We start from the raw sequence: 25,514 nt of genomic DNA on the forward strand, positions 1-25,514 counted from the left end.
CCCGCTGCAGGCCCCCCCCCCCCACTCACGTCATCAGCTGAGATGCTCAGACCCCAGAGCACGAGGCACTCCAGAAAGGCACCCCAGGGCGGCCCGCCAAAGCAGGCGCCCCCGCTCGGTGTGGCCTCCACGGCCTCCGCGCTGCAGCAGGGCCTCTGGGGAGGAGCCTCCCAGGAACAGTGGCTGCACCGTGAGCCCTTATTGGCCAGGTGGCCCAGGGACCTTTCCTGCAAGGCCCTGAAACGGCCCGTGAGGGACTGCAGTCGCCGAGGGCTTCTTGGTTTAGATCCCAGCGCTGCCCCCTCGCTCCCTGTGTGCCTCCAGGCATGTGACCTAACCTCTCTGTGCCTCGGTTTCCTCATCTCTAAAGTGGGCGTGATGGTCCCCTGCGGAGGGGCCCTGAGGATTAAGTGAGTTCACGCCCATAAAGCTGTCACAGCCGGGCCTGGCCTGTCCGCGTGCTCGGTGACTCTGCTGGGGCCAGTGACCACGGCCGCTGAGCGGTGACACTCACGTGTCATCCTAGCAGGGTCACCGGCACTGCGGGCCTCCTGCCCCCCTCGCCGCCTGCTGCCTGGGCCTGGCCGGGGTCGGCACTCTCGCCCGCAGCCGCGCTGAGCAGCCTGCCCTGGGCTGCTGGCGGGGGAGGCGGCCCCACACCTCCCTGTCTCCCACACCGGGCCCTCTGCCGCAGGGACCTCTCCGTGCCCCCATCCCTCCCCGGCCTCCAGCCTGACTGAGGAAGCCCCTCCCGCGCTCGCAGCCCCGCAGCCCGGAGCCCTCACCCTTCCCGCCTGCCTCCCTCTGCTTCTCCCTCTCGGCACTGCCTCCTCCCCGGTGGCCCTGAAGCAGGGTCAGGCGTCTCCCGCCATGAAAAGATAACACCCGCTCAGGTCACCGGCCGCCTCCCGGAAGCGCCCCGTCCGCCCGCGCCCCCTGCCACGCGGCTCTGCTGCTGCACTTTGAGCTAGCCTGGGGGGCTGACCCGGTCTTTCCCGAGTTCGGGGCGCTTTGGTCTCAGCTCGCTGACTGTGCCGAACTCCTGAGGACTGAGGAGGAAACCGGGGGTCCGGGCGGCCTGTGCTTTCCTGTGGAGCTGGCACGTGGTCCAGTCGCCCCGTCTCTGCCCGCTGGTCCAGCAGCCTCCCAGCCGGGGGGGGGTCCTGTGGTCACCGGCCGCAGCATCCACACGTGTCATCCGCGGGTCACGAGGACCTCCCTGCCCAAAAGGTGGCCCTGGGCCGGGGGCTGGCCGCCGGGCAGGCCTCAGAGGGGCTCATGAACGCCGCACCCCCACCTGGAGGACCCCCTGCGAAGACGGGCAGGGTCTGGGGCTTCCCAGGTCCTGGTTCAGCCCCTTCCCCTCTGACAGTCCAGGCCCCTGCGGCCGCCGTCCCCCGGGGCCCTTCCTGCCTCAGAGCTCGGTGGCAGCACGCAGACCCTGAGCCGGGCCTGTGACCCCAGCACGTCACTGCCCTCTGAGCCTCGGGGCGCCGGAGCCTGCCAGCGGGGTGGGGCGCCGTGGACGGCCAGCCGCCACCTCCACAGTCGCCGGCACTTTTGCCCTCTGCAGGGACAGAACTTCTGTGCAGGCCCCCGGGGGAGCCCCTCTTCCTCCTGGGTCCCCTCCTGGGAGCCCACACGCAACCCGCCCGCCCTGAGCCCTGCCGTGCCCACCTCCCAGGACCTCTGTTCCCTAGTCTGCCTCTCCCCCACCCAGGGGCACAGGTCAGAATACGGGCACCGGGATCCGAAGGGCCCAAGGCCTCTTTGTACCTCCATTTCTCCGCATCTAAAATGCTTCTCTCAAGCGTTTGGGGGCCTTGACGCAGACGGGGTGGCGAGAGGCCGTCCGCCAGAGACGCCCACTGTCACTCTTGCGCCGTCACAACATCCAGGGGCCACTGTGAGCAGGACACTCGGGCCTGGCCTGGGGGCCCGCTCCTGCCTCCTCAGCCCTTTGTGGGCCAGGAAGAGGCGACCGTGGGCCCCGGAACCCTGGGAGGCTCCTCCTTGACCAGAGGCAACGGGGGGGCCCCCGGTGTTCCCGCCCCAGCCCCCACCTGGCAGCCCCACCCCTCTCGGTCCCAGAGGGGCCCTCGCAGGCCCAGGAAGGGTGGGAGGAGACCCATCCCTGGCCTCTCCCACCCGCGGGGGGAGGCGTTCCCCTCAGTCCCAGGCCTGGGAAGGAGCCCTGCGTGGTGCAGCCCCGGGGCCACCAGCCTGTGCTCCAGCGGCATTGCTGCGCCCAAAGCCCTGCCCAGCACCTCTGAGCGGTGTGCCCTCAGGCAAGCGGCTCGGCTTCCCTGAGCTCTCACGCCTCCCCCGGATAAGACTCATGCTGACCCCGGTGCCCTCGGGGCATCCTGCGAGGCGGCCTCCACGTGCGCCCGGCGTGCCGGGAACTGCGGCTACTGGTTTCGCGGCTCAGCCTCTGGGCTGGCGCCTGCCCCCCCCCCCCCCACTCCCCTGCCGCACAGGGAGGCCGCGGGGTCCGGGTGCCCGCTGGCCCTCCCCAGGCCTCAGGGTCTGTTTCGCTCTTCTAAGGGTCCTCCTGGCACCGCCCCCCTGTCCTGGCACGTCCCCTGCAGGCCGCTCGGCCCGACCCGGGGCAGCCCCCACACTCAGACCGCGTGTTTGACCCCAGCGTGGCGCAGCCGCGCTGCTGGCTGGCCCAGGGCTCCCGTGAGCCCCGTGTGCAGGCAGTGGCCGTGGGACCTCCCCCTGGGTCCTGGGCGGGGGCGGGGCGCATCTGACTGGGTTCAGTGCTTGCTCTGCCACCGGAAAGGGTAGGAAATGAAGCTTGTCACCTCCACCTGCAGCGGGGGCCCCACGGACGTGCCCACCTAGAGGCTGTGGGGCGGGGCCGGCAGGCGAGGGCACGGCCAGGTGGTGACGGGCCTTGTAGTTCTTGTCATCCGCCGGGCACGCGGAGTTGCACCTTTAATCTCTGCAACTGTCCCGTGATGCGGGCGCCGTCCCTGACGTACAGAAGAGGCGGGAGGCGCTGAGCTGGTCAGCTGAGCTCACTCGGAGCACAGTGGCCGCGCTGGGGCCGCCCAGGCCCCCGTGCCCATCCCCGAGGGCTCCCCCGCCCACGACGCCAGCGCGCGGCCGCCACGGGACCAGCCTGCAGACGTCTCTCCTGGGCCTCCCTCCAGCTGCCTTCCGGGGCCCTTGGGGGGGAAGGGGTGGGGGCCGGGCGGGCCCCTCGGCTGCAGACTCACCCGTCTTCGCTCTCTCCTCTCCAGACTTGTTCCAGCTGCCAGGAAGCCGGGGCCACCATCGGGTGCTGCCACAGAGGATGCGTGCACACCTACCACTACCCGTGCGCCAGCGACGCGGGTAAGAGCCGGCCGAGGGCACAGGCGGTCGGGGCACGGGCACCGCTGCTCACGCTGGCCCCACGTGACCCCTCGGCTTCCCTCTTCTCCTGCCCCAGCCGTTCTTTATCTTCTCGTGTCTCCCTCGGCCGGGCCCCACGCGGGGCAATGCTGGTGAGAAGGAGACGCGTCAGTCCCCAGCCCCCTGCTGGAGGAGGGCCCAGAAGCGCAAACGACAAGGTGGAAAGTGTATGTGAGCTGCCGCTGCCAGGGCCGCCTAGAGGCGGGGAGGGTCTCAGGCCTCAAACCGCAGGGCTACCGGGCTGGGCCTTGGAAGGCTGAATAGGAGTTCACTGAGTTGGAGAAAAAGGGGAGAGAGAGTTCAGTCACAAAAGCCGAGTGAGACGGAAGGACGGAAGATTCAAAACAGGCTCCCGCTGGCCACGGGGAACAGCTGCGGAAGGTTTAAGCAGGGCAGGCGGCCCGGAGGCAGCACCCGGCTCCCTGCACCTGTCCCGTCCGCCCCACTCTCGCTCGTTTGATTCTCTGGCCTTTAGTGAGCACCTGCTGTCACCAGGCAGGCAGCACACTGCTGGCCCGGGCCAGAGAGCCCGGCGCCCCGACCCCGGGGGTGGGCTTCATGTGCGGACTGGGCACATCCACCGAGGTCTCTGAACGCGGGTCTCCATCTGTAAAGGACAGTGGAGTCGTCTCTCCTTTCTGCAGAAAGGGCAGCCCCGTCCTTGTGGGGGGCCCGCCCCCCGCCCCCTGCTGCCCTGGAAGAGCGCAAGGTTGTCACCACCCTGTCGCACGACCACAGAGCAGAGACATCTCCCGGCAGCACCCTCCCCGCTCCCACCGCCCGGGGACCCCTCTTCCCACCTGAATGCCAGCGTCGCCCCAGGAGCACACGCGGGACTGAGCGGGGCGGCTCCTTGGTGAGGGGAGGCGCCAGCACCTCAGGGAGGGCGCCCGCTGCAGCAGGACCCGGGGGCGCGCTCTGGCTCCGCCCCCCACCCTGGGAGCGTGGGAACCGGATTCTCATGTGGCCACGTCACCAGACACAGGGCCTGACTCCCAGAACAGCTGCCACGGCCGCAGCCCTCCTCCCACGGCGAATAGGTTCACACCTGCCGTCGGCCAGCCCCGCGCCAGGCCCCGCGTGTCAGGCTGCCTCGCCCACGGCCACGGCGCCGCAGGACCAGGACCAGGACAGGGGTGACTCGCTGTCTGCCTGGCTCCCCATCCTGTGCTCTGTCCTTCTCAGCTTCCCAGCCTCCTGGGGGATCACATCTGAGTGACAGACAGGAAAGCTGTGGCTCTTGCCTAAAGTTACGGAGACCAGACAAGGAGGAGACACTGTGTGTCTCCAAAGGAGAGATCCATCCTGACTTGGAAGGGAATCCAGGAGGACTTATAGGAGGAGGTGATGTTGGAGCCAGTCCTCCAATGTCAAGGGAGGTGGGCAGCAGCTGGCTGTGGTGGGACATACACACCAGGCTCGGAGTGATACAAGCTGTTTCCAGTGATGTCCTCGAGGGACGCCTCACCTAGCAGGGATCTCTGTAGAGCCGCGGGGAGCAGATGAGACGCCGGCCTGAGCAGCGCTGTGACGGAGCCCTGCAGCCTGAGCAGCGGCTGCGGGTGCGGAGGGAGCCTGGGCCGCAGAGGCTTCCCCAGCACAGGCAGCAGGAGCCCCACTGGAAGAAGCGGGGAGAGGGAGGCGGCCAGTGTCCCCAGGCTGGGGAGCAGGCCTGCGGCGGGGCAAGCTGTGCTGCTAGCGTGTTAGCCACCAGCCCTCCCAGGCCCAGCTGCCCTCACGCCTCCCCGGGTGCGTGGGGGCCGACGGGCCCTGCCTCACGCCTGGCTGAGCTCACCCAGGTGGCGATGGTCAGCCTGCAGCTCAGCTGAGGCTCGTGGACGCAGACGAGCTAGGGCCCCAGCCAGCCTGGCTCCTCTCTGCTCTGTGTGGCCTCCCCCACCAGCGGGCCCAGGTGGACAGGACCCTCTCTCCTTCGCGCAGGGGCTGCTGGCCACACGGCACAGCATGAGGCTGCGTGGGGCCCCGGTGGTGGATCCCTGCATGTGTGGCTGCCTTTGGGGTCGAACTTGAGGCGTCTGCCTAAGGGATGGAGGGTCTGGGAGAGCCCAGAGGGGCGCAGAGGGGCTGCAGCAGCCGGAGAAGGTGGGAGGACTAGGGGGGAGGGGGACCCAGCTCCAGGCAGCAGGGGTGGGGCTGGCAGGGAGGGAGCCGGGCAAGCAGGAGCCCCTGGCACCCGGCCCCTGGTCAGCTCCTGGCACCTGTCTGACCTGGGTCTGGAAGCGTGGTCCTTGGGGCTCTCGGACTGTGGGGCACCAGAGCTGCCCAGGCCCATGGACCCTGCGCCCCTTGCCAGGCAGCTGGCAGAGCCGGCCCCAGGCCCCAGGCCACGTTGTCAGCTGGCCCTGGCCCCCCTGGTGCAGACAGCAGGAGAGGGGCTGGGGATGGGTGGCCGGCCCTTCCTCCCCACGTCCAGCGTGGCTGCTGGGGGGGGGGCTGAACATGACGCCTCTGGCAGCGTCACCCCCTCCCCTTCGCTTCCGGAGCCCCCAGCCCTTGGCTGTGGAGCCTGCAGGGCGGGGGCCCCGTGTGTGCAGCGGGCCCAGGGTGCAGCCCAGTACGCGTGCAGAGCGCGACCCAGGATGGTGTCCAGGTGACCTGAGCGTAGGGAAGGGGAAAGCCGGAGCCGCCTGAGCCCCCAGCTCTGGAGCCCCCGCGGCCCTGCTCCCAGCAGGTCAACACACCCACTGGGCGTCAAGGCCTCCTCGGCGCTGCGCCGGGCGGCCAGGGGGACTGACCGCTGTGGCCCAGCTGAGCGCAGTGGGGGCCGGGGAGGGGCAGGCGGGCCAGCGGGGCTGGGGGCGGACGCATCTCAAGCGCAGTCTGACTTACTCTGAAAAGACCCCGCAGCCGCGGGCTCCGGGGGCGGGGCCCCCCTCCCGGCCGGACACGACCCGTCCTGACCGCTCGAACTTCTCTTTGCTCACAGGTTGCATATTCATCGAAGAGAACTTTTCTTTGAAATGCCCCAAACATAAGGTGGGTGACCGCGGGCCCCCTAGGCAGCAGGCGGGGGCGGGGGGCGGGGCCGAGGGGCGGGGCCGGAGGAGGTGACCCCTGGGCACCCGCCCCGCCGTCCGCAACGCGCCGCGCGTCTCTCCCGCAGAGGCTGCCGTTGTAATGCACCCCCGGCCGGAGGAGCCGCCGGAGCCCGCCCGCCGCCGCCGCCGAGGAGAGGAGCCGCCGGCGCAGCCCCTGGGCCTTTGCGCTGCTTCCGGCTCGGGCCCGGAGCCGATCCCTGATCCGGACCCCGGATCCTGGATCTGGCCGCCTCGGGCGGAAGCCAGTGGCCCCCGGTTGGGAAGCAAACAGGTTCCGGGTTCGTCTGCTTGCGGAACCGGACGGCGCAGGGCTTTCCCGCCCGCATCCCCCGGCCAGGCCTGGAGAGCGGGAGCCCGCGGAGCGGCCAGGCGCCTTGGAACACCCAGGCCCCGGCGGGGGTGGGAAGCCGTTAGGCTGGGGACACGCGTCTCCCGTGGAAGTTCCAGGACGACGTGGCACACATTCCACGTGGGTCGGCAGTGGCACGCAGCTGGGCACCCTGGGGGTGGGGTGGGGTCCGAAGAGGCCGCGGCCGGCCCCCCTCCAGGGCATCTCTCCTGGACCGAGGCCGGCGGCAGGCGGAGCCGAAGCCTGTGCGGCGCAGGAGGGGCCGCAGGCCGTGCGCCCTTCCCGCGCAGCCTCGGCCAAAACCTTCGTGCGGGTTGGGAGGGCCGGGGTCTGGGGCCCGTGCCCAGGGGACGCCGGCTCCCCGGGCGTGGGCCGCAGCGGCCCCCGCCGCCCCATCCCTGGAGCCCAGCCTGGGAGCGCGGAAGGCAGAGTGGCGCCCAGAGCGCACCCCCGGCGGACGCGTGACCGACCCTCTGCACGACCAGACCACCGTCTCCGGGGGGCCGCAGCGCCACTCGCACGGGAACGGAGACAGCGCTAGATCCATGTACACGCCTGTGTGCCCCTCTATATATATGTCACATAGAATGTATATATGTTGGGAACATGCTCGCTTCTCGAACCGTGTGTCGCCGCCGTGCGTCGTGCGCCCCTCAGCACGGGGCCCTTGCCGGGAAGGGGGCTCCGGCGCTGCCTCCTTCCCCACGCAGCCACCACCGCCCGGGCCAGTGCCCGCCAGTTCGTCCGCCTGTCCGTCCGTGTCCTCAGCTCTGTCCACGCTTCGATAGGCCTGACGCAGCCCCAGCCCGGGGCCGCCCTAGCAACTTCCTGTACATATGACTGTAAAATGGTGAACGTGTGTATTATATCCGGCCTCGTTATATAGTGTATATATATGTATACATATACATATATATAATATATATGAAGACTGTAAATGTTAAGACGACTAGTGTTCTTATTAGTATATTGCTTCACACTGAAGATTGTGTGTATCGAGCTGTTTCTAAAAGATGTTTATTTTCCTTAAGAGTAAAACAAACAAAAAAAAACAGTCATTGCATTCAGAAAAAAAAAAGTCAATAAAGATACAACGATTGTTTTGGAATTCTGCAGCCGTGGATTCTGAGCAGATGCCGCTGGGCGAGGGCCAAGCTTTGGGGGAGGGGTTGGGGTGGAGGGGAGGGCTCTGGGGACGTTCCTGCAGGGACGGGAAAGACGCCCCTGGTGCTGAGCCACACCTGCTTAACCCCAGGCGAGGGGATAGCCGTCCAGGGGACAGGGCTCAGGCAGGTGAGACCCAGGCTGTGGCTCCTGCTGTCATGACAGATCCTTAAAGACATGGAGCTGTCCTCCCCTGTCATCCTGGGACCTGAAGCGCCTAGAAGCTGGGAGGGGAGGCAAGAAGGAACCGCTAAGACCATAAGGGCTCTAAGGGTTAGGAGATGATTGAGCCCAAACGTGCCGCCCAGTGGTGAGCGGGACCCAGGTCAGCTGGAGGGAATAAAGCCGGGCCTCCCCAAACACCGACGGGCAGGTGGGGACGGGAAGCCTTTGCCTGGGTGCTGGGGGGACGGACAGCCCAAAGGATCCCCTCTGGTCAGCACGCCCCCCCCCCAAAGGAGCGACATCCAGATTATAAATAAGTTCATTTTTTATTCTCTGTACAAAACTCAACCTATGAAAATAAAGTTTGCAAAAGGCAAAGTTAACACTTGAGCCTCAGAGGCCAGGAGGCTGGCGCACCCTGATGCACAGGTCTCCCCTGTGCGAGGGAGGCGCCGGGGGCAGGGCTCGCTGGGACGCACGCCCGGCCCCTCTGGACCGAGGGAAAACCGAGGACGGGTCCCGCGCGAAGCGGGCGGCCCGGCGGCGGCCAGGCCCCCCCCCCCCCCCCCGGCCGGCCACCGGGGGCCGGCACCGCGCGGGGGCCCTGCGGCCAAGGGCGCCCGTGCAGAGGGTCTCCGGCGCCCCCGGGGCCGCGCAGTCCGCGGGCGAGCCCTGGGCCCCGGGTCTCCGGCGCCGCCCTCGGCCGTGGAGACGGAGACGGGGCGCTGGCGCGGGGCCGCCCGCGGGGGCCTAGCTGGAGGTCACGGTGGTCCCGCCGCCCAGGCGCATGAGCATCTGCTGGCAGTCGTGCAGCAGCCGGCGGTCGCCGAGCTTCTCGAGCGTGCGTGCCGCCTCGGCCAGCATGCCCACGCGCTGCCCGGGCGCCGACAGGAAGCCGGGCGGCAGGTAGCAGGACGCCAGCAGCAGCGCCTCGGCCCGCTCCCGCCGGCTGGGCCGCGGCTCCAGCTCCAGCTCCGCCGCCGCGCCTGCGCACGCGCACAGGGGCGCGTCAGGGGCGGGGCCGCGCCGGGGGCAGGGCCGCGCTCGGCCCCGCCCTGGCGCCCCGCCCCTCCCGCGCCGGCCCTCGCGGCGCGGACCGCGTGCTCCACGAAGCACAGCCGTGCGGCAGTCTGAGGTCAGGCCTCCCCCCGGGGCTACCGCAAGTCCCCTCGGGCCCTGCGCGTCTCACACAGCCTCCCTCCGCGGCCCTCCCCTGGCCGCAGCCCTTCCCGCCCGGCCAGCCCGCCCTCTCACCTGCTTTGCCGCAGGGCCCGGCCCTCCTCCGGAGGCTGCGGTCCAGGAGCTGGTGCGTCCGCGCTGGGCTGGCCCCTGCCATCAGTCGGGCGGTGGCTTCGTGTAGGAACACCTGGGCAGGAGGGCCCGGGAGGGGTTCAGGCCAGGCCTCCGCGCCCTCCCGACACCGCACGTCGGTCCCCACTGCCAGCCCGGGCCCCGTGGGCGGGCACTCACCCTCCGCATGGCAGGCCGGAAGCTCTGCGCCAGACGCCGCAGGCCACTCAGGTCCCTCTGGAAGCCACGCAGCTCGAGGGCAGAGGCCTGGGCCCCACCGCCCGGGCCCTGCGAGGCCTGGGCGGGCACCGGTGGCTTCTGCCGCTGCCACAGGCTGGTGCGTGCCACAAGGAGCAGGTCACACAGGAGCAGCTGCATGGCCTGGGGGGGGGTGGGCAGGGCAGGGCAGGGGTCAGGGGGCTCCGGCTCTGGGAGGGAGGGGTGGGGGCCGTGGTGCCGGGGGCCTGCTCGGGGCTGCACGGCCGAGGCCCTGCACCCGCCTCACGTGCAATGCACCGCGGGGCCGCCCGCTCTCCAGGCCCCCGCGCCCCCACCTGCCTCCGGGGCAGCCTCCAAGGAGGGCCCTGCCGCACGGCTCACCCCGCCCCTCCTCCTGGGGGGGACACTGAGGCCAGAGAGGCCAGCCACTCTCCCCTAGAACCAAGCCTTAGCCAGAAAGCAAGGCCGGCTGCCCCAGTCCCGTGCTGCTGGGCTGACCCTGCAGTCTTCTGCAGCTCAAGGGGGACGGGCCAGTGAGCAGAAAGGCTGAGGCCCCCGGGACCTGCCAGGGCCCTGGCCCCAGCCCTCACCTTGTCAATGGCGCTGCCGGCTGGTGTGGTGGCCAGGCTGTCCTGCAGGTACCCGCTGGCCTTCTCACACAGGGCCAGGCTGGCTGGGCCGGACTCCGCCTTCCCACGGCCCAGCAGGGCCCGGGCAGCCTTGAAGGAGTGCAGAGCCGCCCTGGGTAGGGGTCTCCTGTGGGGGCCGAGGCAGAGGTGTTGATGGTCAGACGAGGCCTCGGGACCTTGCTGAGCTCCCCCTGCCCTGGTTCTGGCTTCGTGGGAAAGACATGGCGGGACCCCAACCACAAAGCTGGGGGTGGAGGGCACGCGTACGCAGCCTGGGCTCACTCGGACTCCTGCAGGGCGCGGGGCAGGTGCTCCACCAGCGGGTACAGCCGCTCCGCCGCCTCCTCGTCCCGCCGAAGCCAGTGGGTCACCACGGCCGTCAGCGAGGCCCACCACTTGGCCACCGGGTCTGTGCCTGCAGGAAGCGGGGGGCGGAGGGGTCCCTGAAACTCGGCCACGCCGCACCCGAGGCTGAGCTGCGACGGCGCGGGGGCCCAGGGCGGCTCGGGGCCGGGAGGCCTGGGGGCTCACCGGTGGTGGCGGCCATGCTGCAGCCGATGGAGAAGCTGCAGGCAGGAGCCCCGGCCACGTCGGAACAGCTGTTCAGCAGCTGCAGGTACCCGAGGGCATCTGAGAATTCCCTGCGGCAGGAGAGGACTGGCTGTCGGGCAGGTGACAGGAGTCCTGAAAAGGACAGCCCTCCTCACCTCTCCCTACGGCACAGCCTGGCGTCCTGGCTCCTCAAAGTGCAGCTGTCCCCTCCTGGTGGGCTGGTGGGGAAACTGAGGCCACTGCGGCCCAGCTCTGGCCACCTACACAGGTCCCTGGACCGTGCCTTTCCCAGGCTTCTCGGGGAGCGGGGGGGGAGGCTGGCCTGCTGAGGCGCACAGGGACACTCACCTGTCCCCATCGGCTGACCCAGGGCTGGGGCTGGGCTGCGCCACGCAATTCAAGGCTCGCTCCAAGAGGTGTTCGCGGAACAGCTGGGTCACGTGGGCCAGGGGGTCCACTGTGGGGAGGAGCGGGCGAGTGGGGCGGCGGGAAGGGCCCCACCTTCGGTGCACAGGCACCTCCCCGCACCGAGGGCTCTTTGCTGGGCACAGGTGGGCCTGGCTCTGAGAAAGATGACTGTCGGTGGAAAAATACTCTGCCTGCCCCTGGACAGGATGACCTACCTTGGACCCGCGCCCTTCCCTCACCTCCTCAGGGCACAGGGGTGTCGACTGGGAGCCCCTCCCGAACCAACCACCTGCCCCCAAATCCCGGTCTTCCTGTTTCCTCTGAAAAGCCCCAACTGAGACAGAGCCAGGCCGGCCTCCCTGTCCCTGCAGCCCCTGTGGCAACAACAGATGGTGGGGCTTTTCAGCCCAGGGTGGGTGGAGACAGCAGAGACGCAGGGGACAGGGACCAGCCAGGGACGAGGATGAGGAAGGGGAACGGGTGGAGGATGAGGCCAGGCACGGGGACAGGCGCGGGGTGGGGAGAGGGCACCTGGGTTCCCGGCCACACTGTACAGGCTGTCTCGCAGCGCGCTGCCCACGGCCCAGTCCCCGTCCACGAAGAAACGATGGCCCACAGGGTGGCAGAGCCACTGCATGGCAAGAGGCACTGAGCCGCTCTGCGCCAGGCAGGCCTGGCGGGCACTGCTCAGGAAGAAGCGCTGTGGGGGAGGGGAGGGGTGGGCCATCACACCGGACCCTGGGCTGAGACCCCAGTGGGCCCGGAGCCCACCCCACAACCAGCTGCCTCTCCCGTGCAGCCCTTCACCCAGGGAGCCCTCAGCCCTGTCCCCCCAGACCACCACCTACTCACTGTCAAAAAATGCAAAGCCCGGGGAAGACTGGTCTTGACCCTGAGCGCAGTGGCCACGTAGATCTCAGCCAGCGTGGCCGCAGACACGGCGTCCCCTGCGCACTCGGCCAGGTTCAGGGCGCTCAGCGCCAGGTTGGCGGCTGCGAGGTGCCCCCCCGCGTACTTCCCTGCAAGATGGGAGGGCGTGAGGCCGAGCGTGGCACAGAGGCGGCGGGACCCCCTCGGGCCCAGCCCTCGCCCACCGTACCCATGGTGTGAAGCTGGTGCAGCTTGTGGTAGACGAGGGCCGCGTCGCGGGCGCTGGCATGGACGTCCGCCTGCAGGGCCCCGTCCCTCCGCAGGCCGCCCGCCCGGCCCGCCAGCCAGCGGCCCACCCAGAGCCGCTGCAGCAGGTGGCGGGTGAGGCTCCAGAGCAGGCTGCAGGCCAGATCCAGGTGCGAGGTGGGCAGCGGCCGGCCGAGGGCCCGCAAGGCCCACCACAGCTGCTGGGCGGCCTGGGCGAAGTCGCCCTGGAGCGAGAGTTTTCCAGGTGAGAAGGGTGGGGTCGGAGCACCCCCGCGCGTGCCGCCCCTCCAGCCCTGGGGAGCCCTCCACCTTGGGCTCCCTGCTGTGACCCCGCCATCCCCAGCAGCGCCGGCTGGGCCCCCGGGGGTCGGTGGGGGTCTGAGGGGGAGACGCGTGGCGCCCAGCACCGTCCCAGGCGCTGCTCGGGTCCCCGCCCTGCCTGCGCCCACACGCCCGGGGTCTGGCCACTCACGCGGGCCAGGTCCAGGTCGGCCTGCTTGCGATGCCTCCAGAAGTGCACGGCGGGGCCTGAGTGGGGCCGCGTGACTGGCTCTCCGTAGACAAAGAGAAGCGCCAAGGAGAACAGCACCAGCAGCCCGTTCAGCAGCCAGGCCAGCGGCGGCAGCAGCCACGGGGCCCAGCCGAGGCCATCTGGGGGCAGAGGGAGGCTGGGGGCGCGGCTCCCGGGCAGCGCAGAGCCCCCAGCCCGCAGGCCTGGGACCTGCGTCCGCGGCAGCCCCCCCGCGCGCTGCCCGGGCCGGCCTGTCCTACCTCTGCCCTCGGCACCTAGCATGCTGCGCCTAGGGCCGCGGTAGACGCTGGTGGCCTCAGGGGGGCCTGCAGGGCCCCGGCTGCCCAGCAGGGAGGCCAAGGGGTTGCAGGAGAGACAGAGGAAGACGAGCGCGCACAGGGCCAGGCGGGAGCGGTCCAGCATGCCCCGGCTGTGCGGGCGCGGCGGCTGCTCCGGCTTCGCCTGGTGGGGTAGGCAGGGCGGTGAGAACAGGGCGGGCGTGGCCCAGAGAGCTCGGCTCAGGGACGGGAGGGACCGGCTCTGCCCCCAGCCTCCCCGTGGTACCCCGCGTGGCTCTTTGTCTATAAGACGGGAGGTGGGGTGGGCGAGGGGCCTGAACCAGTCCCAGGACGTCCTGGATGACAGGGAGGGGGCCGCACTGTGGGGCCCGACCTGGCTGTCCTCAAAGACGGGGCTGTCAGGCTCCGAGTCACTGCCACTGCCACCACTGCTACTGCCCCTGCTGCCAAGGGACAAGGGGCTGCTCTGGGAGGGTGAGCCGGCGTCTGAGGGTGGTGGGCTCAGGGTGTCCACCGCCTCCGGCTTCACGCCCTCCATGGGCACGTCTGTGCTGCTCCCACTGCCACAGGCCGACACCAGGTCCTTCAGAGATTCTGTGGGCCAGAGAGGAGCAGGGCTGGGAGAGAGCGACACACCCCAAATCGGAGCTTAGCGCCTGGCGGGGCTGAGGGCCAGGGGAAGGCCGAAGAGAGGATAAAGGGCCCTCGCAGAGTCAGAGTTTAAAATGAAACCAAGATGGAGGGGGCCAGGACTCACTGCTTTTGTGGGCAGCAGTGCGCAGACTCAGGTTCTCCTGCTTGAGCTTCTGGTTGCTCTGCTGAAGGAAGCGGATGTAGTCGATGGCCTTACGCAAGACAGCAGACTTATTCAGCTGCAGGGGGTAGGAGGGAGATGACACAGATGGCCAGTCAGGCCAGACAAGCGGGCACCTAAGCGAGGGGGGCGGGGCTGCTTTGCAACACAGTTGCCTCAGGACCTTTGCACCTGCTGTTCCTTCTACCTGGAATGTTCCTCCCCCAGGAGAACCTACCTCCCAAATAAAATGCACACAACAGCATCTGGCTACCTGCTGTTACCTTCGTTCCACCTTCACGCCTCGCCCCCTCACCTCCTCCAGCTCTCTGCTCACACATCGCCTCACCTTTGGGAGGCTTCCCCCCACTACCCGATTCAGACCTGCGACTCCCATCATCCCTCTTCCTCTCCGTTTTCTTTCCGGCACAGCACGCATGCCACCTGGCGTACCCTAACACGGACCGTCCTGTTGGTGGGCACCACACGCTAGGACGTCAGCTGCTCAACAGCAGGACTTCTGCCTGTCTGTTCCCTGCTGAGCTGCCAGCACCCAGAAGAGCCCAGGCCGCACAGGGCCTCCACGAAGCTCAGCGGGGCAGGGCTGCCAGGCCCGAGGGGTCTGGGGCCCCAGGCCTGTCTGTCCGGCTCAGCCCCATCCTCCTCGTCCTCCCAGGTGCCTGCTTCCCCAGGGCCGCCCCAGCGCGGCCTCTGCCCGCACCTTGGCCTCTGTGCCCACCACCAGGTCCTTGAGCTCGACGATCTTGTCGTTGATGGAAGAGCGGTAGCGTTTCTCGATTGCATTGTGGGCCGTACGCTTCTCACCGCGGCTCTGGGCCGAGCCCGGGGCCTTGCCCCCGGCTGCCAGCCGGTTGATGGGCAGCTTGTCTGTGTCCACTACCAGCGGCACAGTCGCCAGGATGGTTCCGCCACTCACCAGGGTCTGCGGGGCCAGGCACAGTTAGCAGGTGGACACACACGCGTGCAAACCCACGGCCCCCGCCCTGCCCGAGCCGCCCACCTGCAAGGACGCGGCCTGCACAGCCGTGCCAGGGGCCAGGGAGTGGATGCCCGCCGCCTTCACGGAGGCTCCCACGTCTGTCTTCACGGTCGTCAAGAGCAGCGAATCTGCCTTGATGAAGTGGGGCTGCAAAAGGACCTAAGGGTGGGAGGGGGCTAAGCGGTGGGCTGTGGGTCTGGGCCCAGGGCCGCCACCTCCTTGCGGCGAGCCGCACCCCCCTCACCGGGACCTGCTGGATCTGTGAGGTCACAGCGGTTGTTCCAGGGGCTGCCGTGGGGGCGGCTGTGGCCGTCAGCAGCTGCTGGGGGACCACACTCGGGGCCTGGTTGTGCAAGGAGACAGGCGGGACCCCTGGCAGGGAAGCCAGAGGCAGGCCAGGCAGTGACTGCGGGGTGCTCCCCGGAGAGGTCCCTGCAGACAGAGGCTGGCGCTGCAGACACGGGCCGCCCTCAGCCACGTCCAACCCGCCCCTCCGCTCCTCGTGGCCGTGTGGCTTTGGATGAGCCAGCACCCCTGTGGCCTCAGGCCCCTATCTGGACAGCCCCTGCCTGCAGCTCTCACGTGCGGAAGGGCAGCGTTCCCCTAACAGGAGCCTCAGCACGGCGAGCGACGGGGGCGCCTCCGGCAGCAGGGACCCGACTTCTAAAGCCCACACGTTCTACTACTGAGACCACAGCAGACCCTTCTCCCTGTGCTCCTGGGGTCCCCTCGCTCCACACATCCCCTTACCTGCGGAGAAGCCTCCAGGAGGGCTGGGATAGCCCAACACAGGGGCAGAGCTGAACGGCGGCGGGGCCGGGACCGGAAGGCTCTGGGGAAGGAGAGCCCCCGGCAGGGGCTGGGGGGTGGGGGCCTGCAGGATGGTCGGGGGCGCTGGCTCCTCCTTGACACCAGGCCCCGGGGAGAAGGCCGGCACAGATGGGTATATCTTCAGGGGGGTGGGTGCAGGCTGGGGAGGGGACAAGGGTGGAGGCGTTGCCTTGGTCCCCCCCAGGAAGCCTTCAAGTGGGGAGCCCATCGTGGAAGGAGGTGGGGACAGGCTGCCTGGGGAGCTGGCATCGGGGCTGGTGGGGTCTGTGCCCCCTGTTCCGCCCCCTGCATATGGCGGGTCGAACAGGCCCGGGAAGTCGCTGTCCTGGTTGTTGATGAGCTGAAGCATGTCTGCGGGGAGGAGGAGAAGCGGGCTGAGCGACAGTGGGGCAGGTGTCACGGATGTGCACACCCCCTGCCCACACAGTGTACCTGTGGGAGCAATGCCCCAGAACGAGAAAGCCAGCCCCAGGCGCCCGCGCCCACAGACACCTGTGACGTCTGCCGCTCTGACCGGGGCATCAAACAGCCTTGCAACAGGGGACGGGATGCGGCCTGCGCCCCTGAGGCCCACTGAGCTGCCCCCACTGAGGCGAAGGCAGAACTGAGGCCCGGGCCCACGCGGGCCGGCTTCAGAGCTCCTCTGTGGAACAGACAGAGGCTTGGGGCAGAGCCAGCCTCTGGCCACGTGTGTGCCAACCCGTGTGCCCCTGCGTGTTCTGGGCGCAAGCCCAGACCCTGTCTGCAGCCAAGCAGCCTCAGGACCGGCCATTCAGGCTTTGGTTTCCCCCCGACAAAAGCAAACGCCGCCTGTCCTCTTTCCTCCTTGTACAGACTGGACACACTGCCTGTCGCGGCCCCAGCCTGGCCACAGGCCCTCTCCCCCAGCTGGCGACCAGCAGCCCGGTTGGGTCAGCCTAGGGCCCTCTAACCCACTGGGGGAGCCACCCACTGGGTCAAAGTGCTCTGCAGGATCCTGGAGGCCCCAGGTGTCCCCCAGGTCCCCAGCTTGGGCTTCCAGCCAGAGCCTCCTCTCACTGGCCCTTGGTCTCCTCATCTGCACAAGACAGATGAAACCCTTTGTGGCGTGGAGGAGGAGCTCGATGTCGCCTGAGTCCCTCCTGCTGACAGGTGCCAGGCAGGAAAGTGACTGCAGGGGGCCTCCCCACGGCCTCCAGGGGAGCGCGACAGGGTGCCAGGCTCAGCCCTCCTGGGTCCTCAGACAGAAACACTTGGAGGACCCTCCAGGTTTCTGCAGGTCATGGGGCATGCAGTGCTTTCACCTGCAGGACTCCCCCCTCACCCCAGGCTTCATGAGCCCCTTTGACAGATAGGGAAACTGAGGCCCAGAAAAAAAAGCTGGCTGAACCCAGGGCTCCCACTGTCTGGCAAGCCCAAGATGCCCCCCAAAGCAGGAGCCCCAGGAGACAGGGCACCCGGCCCTCCTCCCTGCAGAGCAGAGGCTGTGGGAGAGCCACGCTCTCCCTCCCGGCGGTGGGGGTGACCGCTGAGGCTGGGGAGGGCTCGGACAACCCGAGAGAGCCGGAGCCGGTACACCTGCCCGGAGGGCGCCGGGGACGGGGACCCCCTGCGCAGACGGGAGCTCTGTAATAAAGGGGTGGGGACCTCCAAAAAGTACCTTCAAACGTGCAGTCCATGGCTCCGCGGCCCGCGCCCGCCGCCCCTCGGGGCGTCCCCGCGGCTGGCCAGCCGGTCTCCGCGGGCGGACTTGACGGGCCGGCCCGGCCGCGCTTTAAAGCCGCAGACCCCGAGCGCCCGCCGGCCCCGCCCCTGGGCCCCGCCCACCGGGGGGGGCGCGGGCGGGCATGGGGTGAGCGCGCGTGGCCAATCAGCGGCCGCGCCCCGCCCCCTGGGGCCCCGCCCCGCCCCCACGGCGCGCGGCTCCGGTTGCGCCCCGCGGCGCCGGACGGGGCCGGGGTTACTCGCGGACGCCGGCCCGTAACCCGCTCGGCGCCGACGTCGGCAGGGGTTACTAGCGGTCACGTCCCGCGGCTCCCACGGCCCCCGAGCGCGCGGCGGAGCGGGCGTGGGGCCGGGGGCCGGCCAGGGGCGCCCCGACTCCGCAGCTAAATCTCTGGCTCGCTGAGACCGGGAGCCGGTCTCGACCGCGCTCAGCTCGGTTCGCTTCCCGGAAAGGGGATGAGCACGTCTTCCTGGCCTCGATGGGAAAAGTAAACCGCACTCCACCGCAGGGACCCCCGACCACAGGTCCCTGCCGGGACACGGAGCAAGCGTCTGAGTGACGAAGGGAAACCGCGACCCCAAAAGGCACAGCCGGTGATAACGGAACCAGAGCGGACGCCCCACACAGGCACCCCTCTGCAGAGGGTTCTGGGTCGGGGGCGGGGGTCGGCGAAGGTCTCCCCTCGCCCCGACCAGCACTCTCGAGTGAAGCCTGGCTCACCTATTCACTGCAGGGCCGAGAAGTGCAACAGGCAGCGCAATCCCTGGGACAGAAGGTGAGCAAGTCCTAGGGGGACAGGCTCTGGGGGTCTTTGGAGGGGTACCCGACCCTAGCTCCCCTTCTGTGTAAGAAGCTCAGAGTTCCACACGCACAGGTGAACAGAGCCTGGCCAGCAGCCCAGGTTGCCAGCTCTGGCTTTTGTGGCCGAGCAGACCCCAAGCTCAGGCCAGCCTCCCACTGTGGCCGGGCCCATCCGAGACCCTCTCCTTGTCTCCTGCACCCTCAGAGGGTGTTGGGGGGCTGGAGACCCCCGGCCCTGAAGGCTCTCCCTCTCCTGGAGACCAGCCAAGGAAACGGGCCCCTCCCCCCCGACACCCATCCTCCTTTATCCGGGTCTTTCTTTTTTTTTTTTTTGGCACACGGGCTTAGTTGCTCCGTGGCATGTGGGATCTTCCTGGAGCAGGGATCGAACCTGTGTCCCCTGCATTGGCAGGCGGATACTTAACCACTGCGCCACCTAGGAAGCCCCTGTCCGGGTCTTTCCACGGCCTTGCAGGGGATGCCAAGGGCAACGGAATTCTCTAGCACCCTCACTTCCCTCTCTCCTCAGCCGGGGGGTGCTCACAGCCTCCCTCACCCCCAAAACACAAGACACTCCTGTTGGAAAGGCTCCTCCCTCACCTGAGTACCTTGAGACTGGAAGACACCGAGGCCTCAATTCCAGGCCTCAGTTCCAGCAGACACTGGCCTGAGACTTGGCAGGGCAGGGCCCACCGCCCCGAGGTGTCAAGCCTGCCCCGCTCCTGACCACCCTCCGCCCTCCTCCACGCTCTCTGGGGCCTCTTGTTTCCCATTTCTCACGTCTGTGCCCTGCCCTGTCCCATCCAGACTGAGGGTGGCAGGGGTCAGGAAAGGCTCCTGAGAGGGCTGGCCCCGGGGGACACAGTCTAATGAAGATGCAGCAAGAAACCAGCACCTGGTGGCACGTGGAGGGGTCCCCACCCCCTGGACTCACGACTGACCAGGCCCCCGCATTCTCTCCCGGAGCCGGGTCTGCCCACCGATTTCTGCAGAAGCTGGGTGCCAGGGCGAAGCCTGTGAGCAGACCTTCCCTCCACCCCTCACTTGCTGTGCAGTCCCAGGCAGGTCACGCTCCTTCTCTGAGCCTTCACCCCGGCCTTGGAGTAGCGGATGCTAGGAGGCAAGAGAGGTCCCCAGGGTGCACAGCCTCAGGACGCTCCCCTCCAGCGGGTCTGAAGGGCTGGCTGGGGCTCCTGCCGCGAGCGCGGCCCCTCCTCGGGTGGGCTGAGCACTCGGCTTCCCGCACCAGGGAAGACTCGAGGCCCGCGTGGCTCCTGCACGGGAGGGACATGAGGCTCAGGCTTGGCCTCCGTGGGCCCACCTGGCCCTCCCCAGGCCTGACTCCTTCTCTGCTCCTTCCTCCTACCCTGATCCTATCGGGACCCAACAGGAAACCTGAAACCCCCTCCCTCCCTCCCTCCCTCCCTGGTTTGGCGTTCCAGCCTCCCTCTGAAGGCAGATGTGGGGCAGCCCTTTATTCTCCGGCCTGTTTATTCTGTGAGACCATGGTGGAAATCCTGGAGGGCCCCACACCACCAACCTGCAGGAGCCCAGCTCTGACCATCACAGGAGCCTACGGCCCATCCAACCTGCACAAGGCCTTGTACCCCAAACAAACTCTGCTTGCATGCCTCCTGGGACAGGGGGCTCACCACCCCTCCCACATGGCCTAGTCCACAAAACCCAGATCTGTTTCTCCAACGATATCTACTGCCCCTTCCTAAGTGTTTACTGTGTGTCGGGCCTGTGCCAGGTGCTGGGGTGCAGGAACACAGCACGAACACTTCCCTCATGGAGCTTCTGTTCCAGTGAGGGAGACCAACGGCCTGCAAACAGAGGGAGGAATGGGGGTGCAGCTGGTGGCGAGCACATGAAGAAAAAGAGGCAGCAGTCAGGGCGGGCCTCTCTGAGGAGGTAACCGCTGAGTAGAGGCCTGAGTGAAGTGAGGGAGTGGGCCAGGAGGGAGGAAGGATGTCCTGGGCAGATGGAACAGCAAATGCAAAGACCCTGAGGTAGGAGCAAGCTGGGTGTGATGTCAAGACAGGGAGGAGGCCGGTGTGGCTGGAGCAGAGGGGCCAAGGGGGCAGGGGTCAAAGAGACAGCCAACAGCTGGAGCCAAGGACGCCGTTTCTCAGGGAATGGGCAGGAAAGGGATTTGCACGCAGGTCACAAAGCCTGCTCAGTTGTGAAGAAACAGAAACAGCAGCTTTCCACCTCCACCCACTGGACGGAGGGCACGGGGCAGCAGTGGGGAGGGGGCTGAACCCGGCCTGCCAGACACCCTGCTGCTCCCACCAGCGCCTCCTGGAGCCTCCCGAGGAGCCCAGGTTTGAGTGTCCTCAGCTGGTCGTGTGTGCAACAGGGGCACAGGCTGCCCTCTGTGTGCGCAGGGCTGCCTGGGGTGCAAGCGGGTGCCGGCTCTTCCTGGAATGGGACGGGCCCGGGGCCGGGGAACCTGGGTGTGAGCCCTCTAGACGGACGAGGTCACTGAGACTCAGACAGAGGCCACATGCCCCAGGTCCCACGGCTGCCAAGTGGAGAACCTGGGACGCAAACCCAGGCCTGCCAACCCTCGAGCCCACAGCCCTCGGGCCAGCCTGCCAGGGCCAGGGGTGAGCCCCAAGGCCAGCCTGGCTCTGTCCCACTTGCCGCCACCACTCATCCCAGGTCAGGACGTGTGTGCAGAGTGGGACGCGGAGGGGAGGCCGTTCGAAGGTGCAAGGCTCAGCCCCGCCTCCCCTTGGAGGCCTTCCTAACCAGGCAGGGCCAAGGCCTGAGCCAGCTCTGTGACCCCCAATCACTCAGCACAGGGCCGAGCACAGAGGGGGCCGGGGCGGGGGCGGGGGCACGCACTGCCAGCCCCCGCTGGTCCCCCGCTGGTCCGAGCCCCGCGAGCCGCGCTCTCCTTGTTTGCTTTCAGAAGGCTGCACGCCAGCAGACGCCCCGGCGCCCGCCCAGGCTGTCCCCTCCGCCAGCAAGGCCCTTCCCACCGTCCTCTGTCCACCTGCAAACTCCTGCGCCTCTCTAGAAACCTGCCCCAACGTCACCTCCTCGCACTCTTCCCGCGTCGGTGCTGCTCCACACGCCGGTTCCCAGTTACACGGACCAGGTGACCCTGGGCACAGCCACTGGACACGGCGCTGGCCGGCACCCACTCCCACCTCCTGTCCTGCGTGTGGGCTCAGGGCACAGGCTGCTTCCCCAGCAGCTGAGAGCCCGCCCGCAGCCTGGCACAGCGGCACCGCGGGGGGCGGCCCTCTTGCTGAGCTGCGCTCCCAGCTTACACAGCACTGCCCGCTCCTTTACATAAACGATACCTAGTTCCCCCTTCGGGTTGTTTCCCTGAAGCTGTTTTAAACCCGCAGCGTGTGTGTTGGTTCAGAGCTGCCCGGCCGCTCTCTGGAAAGATGACCCCTCCTCACCCTCCCCTGCGATGTGTCCCGTTTCCTCCACGCATCACCAGCACTGGGTTTTATCCTTTTTAACTACTTTTGGTTGCTTTCCTTGGTCCCCACAACGGTGGCTGGAACCTCAAAGGTGCTTTCATTTGCATCCCCAAGGCTGCCTTGAGGTGTTCTGTACAGCAAACCATCAACGATGGCCAGAGACTCAGAAACCCCTGCTGTGCTCTGGCGCTCCTCAGCCGCTGGGAACGGGCAGGCTTCTTCAGCAGGCTCCTGGCCCGGCCTTCCCGCTGCTCCTCACCCCCTCGGCTGCCACACCAGCGGGGCAGCGGGGGGCACGGAGGCGTCCGCTCCTCGTCTGTACACGGGGTGAGGAGGTGACTACGGCATTTCTGAGGCTCTCCCCTCCCCCAGCACATGTGCAGAAGTGCAGCCCCAGTCAGGTCCCAGGGTCAAAGGGCACGTCCACAGGGCCTGTGGCTGGCAAGACACAAGGACAGAGACACCACCTCTGGCCGGCACAGTCATTCCCACCTGGCCTGCCCTTATCGGCTGGGCAAAGTCCAGATCCCAGGCCTCTGCCCGGCAGTGACCCCTCCTGGGCTGACCAGGTCACTCAGGATGTTTGTGTCCAGTGAGGTGACCATCGGGCAAGAGGTAGCTCCCGGCCACCTACCCGCCTGCCTCCCTGGACCGCTCCCAGAACGCTTCTCTCTGTGCCCCTCAGAGGCGTGAGGGCCGGAACCCACAGGGGCTCAAAGGCAGCCCACCGACAGCCGCACCCCCTGCTTTCCAGGGGGGCCACTGCAGCTTAGAGGGCCGTGCACGGCCACCCTGAGGGGGGCCTTCTGCTTCCTGCCACCGGGGTCGGCAGGCCGGGTGCCAAAGGCAGGAAGAGGGACGGAGAAGGGGCCATGTCTGGTGGGAGAGGCCTCTCCCCGGCTCTGCCCTAGGGCCCCAGGGTGGGGGGACGAGGCAGGGGCACCGCACGGGGGGCAGAGTGTGTGTGGGGCACGGGGAGGGCCTGAGGGGTGGGGCGTGGAGGGACAGGAATGGTCATGGGAGGCTGGCTTGGCCCACCTTCCAGGTCTTGAGCACCACACGGAGACGATGGGCCTTTATCCTGGGGCACTGGGGAGCCGTAGCGCTTAGGGAGCGGAGCAGGTGCGTGCCGGGGCCAGGGCCGGGGCTGGGCTGCAGGCCACCCTGAACTTGCTTTCTAAGGAGGGCTGTGCTTGGCCGGGCAGGGAGAGAATTGGGCCCGAGGGACCGTGGGGAGAGGCCTGGGGCAGGGGGCAGGGTGGCCCCTGTGTGTCCTCTCCACCAGGCTGGCCTGGATGCCAGGAGGCCTAGCGCCTGCAGTGGATTTAGGCACTGGGCAGAGGGGCGGGTGAGATGCCGGAAGGCACACACCTGGGGTGCGGAGACAGAGTGAACTTGGGGAGCCCAGGCAGAGGCAACTAGAGCTGTGCGCAGGGGCCCCAGGGCCACCCCTCAGCCAGGCCCGCCCGAGGGAGATGCCCGCCCAGCAACCATCTCCACTTGCCTCTTCCGCACTAAGCACACAGGCAAGACCTGATGAACCAAACGGCAGGGAAGTGAGGACTCTGCCACGGAATGAACAGCGACCCCAACACTGGTGCAGGACAGCTCCCACACCCTCTGCCCACAGCCACAAGGGACCCCAATGCGCGAACAAGGAAAGGAGGCAGGAGGAGACGGAGTCACCAGGAGCCACGGTGCACTGTGGCCAGGGCAGTGCCTTCAGCACAGAGCCTGCAACTCCTGGTGAAAGTGCCACCCCAAGAACTGGCCATGTGACAGAGTCTGGCCAAGGCGGACACCTGGGCCGGGTGGGGCTCAAGGCCAGTCCTCAGTTTCATGAGTCAAAGGCTCTGGGCTGGGATGGGGACGTGGCCGTGTGACCTATGACCCCTCTCCGACCCACTGCCAGGCCCCCATCATACCTCCACGTGGAGCAGCCTCCTGGGTCCCCTGCTCTATTGCTCCCCTCCCACACACACACTTCTAGGAGCCCAGCGGATAAAAGCATGGGTGCTGGAGCCCACCGCCTGGGTTTGAATTCTGGCTCTGCCATGCTCTGGCTGTGTGACCTGGGACAAGTCACAACCTCTCTGTGCTCAAGGCCCTTCGTTTGGGGCTGTTGGGAGGACTCGGTGGTCAGCACAGTGCCTGGCGTACAGGAAGTGCTCAGTCAGTCTCCTCTACTCCTGTTCTGATCTCCACCCCAACAGCCAAAGGGAACTTCTGGCACAGAACCCAAGCATGGCACTGCCCTACCCCAAGCCCTCCCCAAGACTCCCCACTGCCTCTGGGATCCAGTCCAGCCCCCCATCCTGGACTTGAGCCCTGCCTGGCCCTCCTCCCAGCCTGTGTTCCTCTCAGGGGACCTGGTGACTCTTGGGCCCTGCCAGCTGGTTTCATCTGCAAGGCTGCAGTAGGGCAGGAGTGGGTGGCTCAGATGTGCCCGTGTTGCTAACCCCAGGGTGGCCACAGGCTCCACGGATGTGTCCACCCAGGTTGGGGGAGGTTTGGGTCCTGTGCTCTTGGCCTGTTTCCCCATCAACCAAGTGCAACACAGCCAGCTGCATGGCAACCTCGGAGGCAGCTCGCGGGGGCTGGGATTTGCTGTCTGCACAGTAACAGCAAGAGCCTCCTAACTGGCCCCTGCTGCAGCGACGCTCCCAGTCCCTTCTCCGCAGAACAAGCAGCGCGGTGCTTCCACAGGTGTCAGGGAGCTGCTCCCTCCTTTCCCTGCCTACCTGCCCAGCCTTACCTGTGCACCTCCAACTCCTCTCTGTGCCCTCTGCGGGGAAGACATCCTTCCCAGCGGGTCCCGGGGCTGACTCTCAGGTCTCCCGCCACCGCTCTACCCGCAGCTGTCGCCCTGCTCCGGCTCTACCACAAAGTGTGACTCAATATCCGCTTGTGGGTTTCCTTGGCGAATTTTGTGCTTCCAAGAAAACGGGAGCCCAGGTCTGTCTGCGAACCCCTGGTGTCTAGGACGGGGCCTGCCATTCAGCACATGCTCAATAAATGTCTGACGAACCGATGCCCGGCGCAAGCCGGGAGAACCGGACCCCGGGGAGCAGGGGCGGGAGGACGCCCGCGCGCGTGCGCAGGAGCTCCTCGCCGCGCTGAACTCTCGGGCCGGAGGGAATGACCGAGAGTAACCTCCCGCCGACGTCAAGGCGGGAGCGGGGGCGGGGCCTCGGCGATGCCCGGGTCCGAGGCTCACGCCGCGGCCGCCCAGGGACTGAGGACTCCCTGGCCGCGGGGAGCGGGCCGCGACGCCCGGAGGCACACGTGCCCAGCGCCGAGCCTCCCAGGACCCGGCGCGGCCCGAGCAGGCGGCCCGGGCGGGCGCGGGAGGCTCCGCGCGGCCAGAGGCGCGAGGCCCGCAGCCCGAGGCCCGCCGCCCGCGCCCCGCCGCCCGCGCCCCGCGCCCCCCGGGGACACAGAGGCCGGCGGCGCCTGCGCGCCCCGCCCGCGCGGAGCCCGGGGCCCTGACGCACCTTCGATGTCGGTCAGCAGCGCCGCGTCCAGCGCGCACGGCTCGGCCAGCGCCTGCTCCAAGGCCGCTTCGCTGAACGGGGGCTCGTCCATGGCGCAGTCGTCTCCTCCCGGCGGCCCCCCGGGTCCGCCGCCGCCCCGGGCGTTCGCGTGCCGCCCCGGCCTCGGTGGGGCCGGCGCTCGCGAAAAGTTGCTCGGAGACTGGGTTCCCCGGCGGCGGCTCTGCGGGGCGGGCGGGCGGGGCGGGGCGGGGCCTGGC

General features: G+C 68.2%; 2 protein-coding genes across 13 annotated transcripts in view; one reads left to right on the plus strand and one right to left on the minus strand.

Annotated features, from left to right (window-relative positions):
- RAI1 (retinoic acid induced 1) overlaps positions 1-6,883 on the plus strand; it is a 99,659-nt gene extending 92,776 nt beyond the window's left edge. For all 6 annotated transcript variants that reach the window (XM_057714578.1, XM_057714579.1, XM_057714580.1 and 3 more), the window contains 3 exons: positions 3,252-3,345; positions 6,353-6,402; positions 6,530-6,883. In XM_057714578.1, coding sequence (XP_057570561.1) covers positions 3,252-3,345; positions 6,353-6,402; positions 6,530-6,544 — 159 coding nt within the window. In that variant the 3' untranslated portion in view covers positions 6,545-6,883. The remainder of the gene's footprint in view (positions 1-3,251; positions 3,346-6,352; positions 6,403-6,529) is intronic.
- Positions 6,884-7,972: 1,089 nt separating this feature from the next.
- SREBF1 (sterol regulatory element binding transcription factor 1) lies at positions 7,973-25,483 on the minus strand. 7 transcript variants are annotated; one of them, XM_057714588.1, is made up of 20 exons: positions 25,225-25,483; positions 17,451-17,513; positions 15,731-16,162; positions 15,225-15,412; positions 15,002-15,139; positions 14,702-14,923; positions 13,945-14,059; positions 13,561-13,781; positions 13,149-13,350; positions 12,850-13,028; positions 12,340-12,601; positions 12,093-12,259; positions 11,772-11,940; positions 11,181-11,289; positions 10,812-10,921; positions 10,563-10,695; positions 10,242-10,407; positions 9,613-9,813; positions 9,397-9,508; positions 7,973-9,128 (listed from the first exon to the last, which is right to left on the minus strand). In XM_057714588.1, the coding sequence occupies exons 1-20, from the start codon at positions 25,346-25,348 to the stop codon at positions 8,893-8,895; spliced, it is 3,549 nt and encodes a 1,182-aa protein (XP_057570571.1). In that variant the 5' UTR covers positions 25,349-25,483; the 3' UTR covers positions 7,973-8,892. The 7 variants fall into 7 exon arrangements, 6 of the variants coding, with proteins under 6 accessions (XP_057570571.1, XP_057570567.1, XP_057570566.1 ...); XM_057714584.1 differs by lacking the exon at positions 17,451-17,513 and having other exon boundaries at positions 15,225-15,352; positions 25,258-25,483; XM_057714583.1 differs by lacking the exon at positions 17,451-17,513 and having other exon boundaries at positions 25,258-25,483.
- Positions 25,484-25,514: the final 31 nt, after the last annotated feature.

Source organism: Hippopotamus amphibius, chromosome 17 (assembly GCF_030028045.1).
Source record: "Hippopotamus amphibius kiboko isolate mHipAmp2 chromosome 17, mHipAmp2.hap2, whole genome shotgun sequence".
Taxonomy (NCBI): Eukaryota; Metazoa; Chordata; class Mammalia; order Artiodactyla; family Hippopotamidae; genus Hippopotamus; species Hippopotamus amphibius.

Coding starts and splice junctions, on each gene's coding strand:
- SREBF1 (XM_057714587.1), bottom strand. CDS start 16,583: ATGGCCGGTCCTGAGGCTGCTTGGCTGCAGACAGGGTCTGGGCTTGCG. Junction 11,941..12,092: donor GGGCTTTGCATTTTTTGACA/GTGAGTAGGTGG, acceptor CCTCCCCCACAG/CGCTTCTTCCTGAGCAGTGC. Junction 10,696..10,811: donor CAGCATGGCCGCCACCACCG/GTGAGCCCCCAG, acceptor CGCTTCCTGCAG/GCACAGACCCGGTGGCCAAG.